We start from the raw sequence: 6,000 nt of genomic DNA, 5'->3' as shown, positions 1-6,000 counted from the left end.
CAGTCCCTACTTTACGAAAAGTTCCAGAAGTAGGCAGTTGCTGCAGAAGTAGGCTGAATGCTGTGGCTGTGTGGTACACAGATTGGCCAGCATCCCCCTTCCCTGCCCCGTGTTACTGTAACTCATTGTCCTGGAAAATCCAGGCTCACACATATACAAAACATGGCTGCAAATGGCATGTTTTCATCGTGTGACTCTTTTTTACAGAGCTTTCCAGATTCGTCTCGTCAGGATTTCTCAGGTCCTAATGGCCAGAAGTTGGGCGCATCTATCTGCACCCCAAGATGATGCTTTCTATCCTTTCCATGTCATGATACAACTAGATTGTGTTTGTAGGGTGCGGAGGGTCATGGATGAGGTAGCCGGCAGCTAAAGAGGATTATAAAATGAGAGGAGACAGCTCTCAGACATAGTCTCATTCTGAGATTTCTGGAGGCAGGGTTGCCATTTTGGACTGAGGTCGAGGTAAGAGCCAGCAACTGACTGCTTTGCTTTTCAGACCTTCAGGTTGAACCCCAGTTCCAGTCTCTGAGTTTTTATTAACTGTGCTTTACTTCAGCATCTTAATTGCATTCGGGGGTTCCATTTGCAACATACCAGTGCACTGCTGGTCATAGGCTGGGATATAGTGTTTGTCACATAACGATACTTTAGTGACAGACCACAGACCACAGGTCTGGTGTCGTCTGTAAGTCTGATAAGATTATTTTAGTCCCGTGAGGGGGTAGAAATTCATACTCTCTAGCAACACGACAGCTGTGACGGCATCCTTGCATCACACACATGACTCCTGCTTGAGGTGATGCTGGAACGAAGTTACTGTTCTGCCAGCAATAAAAAAAAAAAAAAGCATAGCAATACAGCCACAAGCAGTATATGGTATTTGAAAAATGATGATAAACAATTATGCTAATGGTTTATATACTTTTGTTTTTTTTATTTATTAATTTTTGGGGGCGATTATTCAAGACAGGGTTTCTCTGTGTATCCTGGCTGTCCTGGAACTCGCTCTGTAGACCAGGCTGGCCTTGAACTCAGAGATCTGCCTCTCCCTCCCTTAAGAAACTGTGCCGTCACCACTCAGTTTATTAATTTTTTATTTTTGATGTTCACCTACATAAAAAATGTTTCCTATGAAACACGCTGGGATGTCATGGTGATCATCTCAAATGTGTCCTGTTTCCCACATCTCTGGACAGCATCAAGGCATGGAGTGACTGAACTTCAACAGTTAGGTTTGCAAAAATCCCCGGACAATGATGAAGCCTAACAGTTCTCAAAGCATCTCCCAGCACTAAGAGGTGCATGACTGAGTCTGGCAGGGGTGGTGCGTACCTTTAGTGAGGTAGATGGATCTTTGTGAGTTCAAAGCCAGCCTGGTCTACAGGAGAGCCAAGGCTACACAGAGAAACCCTGTCTTCAAAACATACAAAGGCAAAAAAAGAGAGGTGTATGATTTGTACTCTGGTCTAGGATAAAATGGAGGACAGAATATACATCCACATACAAACGCTGGCGAGAGAAAGAACTGCCAACAGGGAGGACGTTGTTTGTCGTGGGTACAGCCAGCGTCAACCATGACTTTTCCAAAGTATCTGGCCTCCTTTAACCCTTTTAGCCTGGGAGGAAGAAATTGACATTAATTTAAATGATTTACTTAAGTTTGAAGACGCAGTAATGGGGCCCACACGGTACAGTGACTACAGATCCAGCGACGTGCTGGCCCATGTTTGCCAAGAGGCTCTCCAGTTGTGGTTCTGACATGCCTGTTGGCTAATTTGTTACTGGCATGGGGGACTTTGTGGTCAACTGCATGCTTCTGTAAAAAAAAAAAAAAAAAGAAAAGAAAAGAAAAAAAAAGAAATCCCATGAAGAAGTTAGAGATATGACATGCCTAGTTTAATCTGCAGGAAACATTTGCTCGGTCCCTTTCTTAAATTCGAGTAGAAGGTACCGCCAAGCCTTTATCTGTGCAGTGTCAGTTCTCCCTTTATGGCCAGTTTCCAGTCACCAAAATTAGGTCTCTGGATTTCCGCCGCTCAGACACTATATGCAGAAATTACCAGCTGGGCAGTGGTGGTGCACACCTTTAATCCCAGCACTTGGGAGACAGAGGTAGGCAGATCTCTGTGAGTTCGAGGCCAATCTGATCTACAAGAGCTAGTTCCAGGATAGGATTCAGAGCTATAGAGAAATCCTGTCTCGAAAAACCAAAAATAAATAAATAAATAAATAAATAAAACAAACAAAACAAACCTCAGAAACACAGATAACGCTAAAATTTCTAAAGCAAAGTGGAGGTTACTCATTTTAATCAGGTTTAATCTTTATTTAAGTGGACCTACCTATATTAATGGTCAATTTTTATTTTCTATTTTATTTATTTATATATTAATGACTTCTTTTTAAAAATATTATTTAACTTTGTGTGCACTGGCGTGAAGGTGTCACAACCCCTGGAACTGGAGTTATAGACAGTTGTGAGCCGCCATGTGGGTGATGGGAACTGACCCCGATCCTTTGGAAGAGCAGCCAATGCTCTTAATCACTGAGTCATCTCTCCAGTCCCTATTTATTTATTTACTTACTTACTTACTTACTTATGTTTTTCAAGACAGGGTGTTCTCTGTAGAACAGCCTCTGCTTTCCTAGAGCTCATCTTAGACCAGGCTGGCCTGAAGCTCACAGAGATCCACCCGCCTCTGCCTCCCGAATGCTGGGATCAAAATGGTGCCATCATGCCTGACGTTAGTTAATTTTTAGTACTGACTAATATTTAGCCACAGCTGTAAGAACTTCTGTAAGTTAACTGAGCTTGCAGGTTAGATGTCCACAGCGCTGTCTAACTGTAAGATCCGTGTGCTTCGCTTCTCCTCTCTGCTGCCTGTATTCTTGCCGTGGAGAGGCCAGTGGGAACAGTCCAGGGTACCAGCCATCGCTTCCTGTGTGCCTGAGTAACTGCTGCCTCTCTGGAGCATGGCTTTCTCTTCTGTAAAGGAGGTTCCCCCAGTCCTTGGCCTGCCCACACACAGGGCTTGTTGACAGGATTAAGTCACAGGTCTCTGTGCCATTTATTTGATTGTTTCCAACCAAGCTGTCATTGCTAAAATGCAAAACGATTGCGATTTTACTTTTAAGGATGTGGTTTAGCTTAGGCTCTCCCACAATGCCAGGAATAGAGGGAAAGCCAAGTGAATTGGTTTCAAGGAGCTCCCCTAAAGGTTGCCAGTATTAGGTGAACTTGATAACCAGGCTGAGCTCCCAATGTCCAGTCGAAGAGGGAAGAGCAATAATATGAACCAAGGGGTCAAGACCATAATGGGGACACCCACTGAAACAGCTGACCTGAGCTAATGGGAGCTCACCCACTCCTTCCTAACAAGGGGGGTGTGGGGGGGATGAGACACCAGCATGAGACCAAACTAGGCCCTCTGAATGTGGGTGACAGTTGTATGATTGGGGCAGACTGTAGGGCCAATGGCAGTGAGACCAGGATTTATCCCTCTGTGTGTACTGGCTTTTTGTACATTCTCTTCGGAGGGATACCTTGCTCAGCTTCAATACAGTGTGTTGGGGAGCCTTGGTTCTGCCTCAAAGCAAAGTGCTAGATTTATCCTCTCTGAGGAGCTGATGGGGGATGGGTGGGGAGGAAAGTGGAGGGCTCAGGAAGAGAGTGGAAACTGGAATTGATATGTAAAGTGAGAAAAGATAGGGTTTTGTGCTTTTTGTTTTTTGTTTTTTTCAAGACAGGGTTTTTCTGTAGCTATGGAGCCAGTACTGGGACTTGCTCTGTAGACCAGGCTGGCCTCGAACTCAGAGAGATCTGCCTGCCTTTGCCTTCTGAGTGTTAGGATTAAAGGCATGCACCACCACTGCTCAGCTGATAGTCTTTGCTTTGTTTTGTTTTTTTGAAACAGGGTTTCTCTGTAGCTTTGGAACCTGTCCTGGCACTAGCTCCGTAGACCATACTGGCCTTGAACTCACAGAGATCTGCCTGCCTCTGTCTTCCACGTTCTGGGATTAAAGGTTTGCACTACTACTGACTAGCTGAAAAGATAGTTTTTAAAAATATATAAATTAAAAATAAAAGTTTGCTAGTATTTACTGATTAAAAACAGTTCCCCCAGGAAATGTTCAGTTTGTAAAATGCTTGCTCTGAAAGTATGAGGAACTGATTCAGATCCCAGTAACACAAGTAAAAAACCAGGTATGGCTGGGCTGTAGGGGGAGGCAGAGGCAGGAGGAACTCTGTGAGTTCGAAGCCAGCCTGCTCCTCAGAAGTAGTTCTGGGACAGGCTCCTAAACTACAGAGAAACCCTGTAATCCGATAGAGGAGATGGAGAAAGGAGGCTTGGTGACCATTCAGTCATAACTGAAATGGCAAACTCAGTTCAGTGAAAGGCCTTGTCTCAAAATAACTAAAAAAAAAAAAGAAAAAAGAAAAAGTGGATAGACAGAGGAAGACACTGGATGCCAACCTCTGGCTTCCACACATGCATGTGCACACATGTCCACATACACATAGATATGTACACACCACATGCACAGTTACCTCTGCCTGAAAAGTGTCCCCCAATTCTTTATCAAGCTAAACTTCTTATTCTAAACATCTGGTTTCAATTCACCCCCTCCACTGCCCCAACTACCACCTTCATGACACCTGATTTTATGTATTCCCTCACTTCGTTGTGAATGTCCCTTATTATAAGGCCCCTTCTGTGGGGGCAGGGATCTTTTCCATTGATGTCATTTGCCACCACCTCCAGCCCAGTGCCTGGCACACAATGACTGTCTGTCAAACAGAGGAGCTTATCTGCTAAGAGCCAGTGTTAGGCACAGCTACGTGCCAGGCTTTGAGGAAAGAAGCCCCTCATTAGGACTTGGCTACTAGTGCTTAGAGTTAGCCATATTTTTCTCAGGGACCAGGAGGAGATGCAGAAACAGCAAAAAGTGCCTGGCTCCCTTCTGCCCCACCCTGGGAGAGCTACCCTGCCCCCACCACCTCAGTGGTGATGTCACATAGGGCAAGATTCTCTAACCCTTCTCATTCTTCCCAGTACTGCAAACAGTTGCTTTTCATTAGCATGATATGGTGAGGGGGGAGAGGGAGGGAGGGGATGGGGTGGGGTACCCCACCCCTGAAGGAAATTAGTTTAGGGCTATCTATACTCAAGTTCAGGAGAAAATGGGTAACAGAAATTACATTTTGGATTAAGCTATTCAAATCAAGGAAGAGAAAAATGAAGGCAAGAAAGAAAAATGAGATAAGAGTCCAGAAGAAAGGGAGAAGAGAGACAAGAAGAAAACAGACAAGAGGACTCCAGAAGTGGCTTTGGGAGAGAGAGAAGCACGAACCAGGTAGTGAAACAGAGGAAAAGGCAGAGGAAGGGAGAGCTGGACCTCTGGCGCCCTTGGCTTTCGAACTCTTGGGTAGTCCTTAGTTTGTTGTGGAAGGATGGTTGGCTGGCTGAGGGAGGGGGCTTCTCAGGCATCCTGTGCCGGTCACTTACCTTCCTGAGAAGCATTGTGAGAAGCCAGGTGAGGCCATCTCAGGCCTGAGTCTCTGAGTGCATCCCCAATAGTTATGGAATATGGAATGTAAACCATCTTCCTATGCTTTTTCTTCTTTTAAAGTCAGGATTGTAGAGGAAATGGAGAGAGCACTGAGTGAAACTAGGGTCTAAATGTATACTAATAGATCATCTTTAGAAATGGGGAGACTATTGAGCGTACCGGGCTTTAATTGTAAATTAACAGTGCATTTTAATATTAAGCTTTAGCTCCCTACTGTAGCCCCTAGTCCTTGCCCAAGTCTCTCAGTTCCTAAGCTGCTGGAGCACAGTAAATCCAGCACTCTGAAACTAGCCTTTCAGCTTCCTTTTTCTGTGTTAACTAAAATAGAAACATCAGATTCTCCATGTAGAATACGATAGTTAGAGATTTGTAAAAAATGACCAAACTGATAGCTCACCAAAACTTATTGTGAAGACTTCATACATG

General features: G+C 44.5%; 1 protein-coding gene across 1 annotated transcript in view; it reads left to right on the top strand.

Annotated features, from left to right (window-relative positions):
- The first annotated feature begins 5,117 nt into the window (after positions 1 to 5,117).
- The window catches only part of Ppm1a (protein phosphatase, Mg2+/Mn2+ dependent 1A), a 49,262-nt gene continuing 48,379 nt past the window's right edge, over positions 5,118 to 6,000 (top strand). The window contains exon 1 of the mRNA XM_085697543.2: positions 5,118 to 5,358. Within this exon, the coding sequence (XP_085553669.2) occupies positions 5,118 to 5,358 (241 nt within the window). The remainder of the gene's footprint in view (positions 5,359 to 6,000) is intronic.

Source organism: Myodes glareolus, chromosome 11 (genome assembly GCF_982192425.1).
Source record: "Myodes glareolus chromosome 11, mMyoGla1.1, whole genome shotgun sequence".
In the NCBI taxonomy this organism is placed as follows: domain Eukaryota; kingdom Metazoa; phylum Chordata; class Mammalia; order Rodentia; family Cricetidae; genus Myodes; species Myodes glareolus.
The sequence above is the reverse complement of the archived record's forward strand: the minus strand, read 5'-3'. Positions and strand labels throughout refer to the sequence as shown.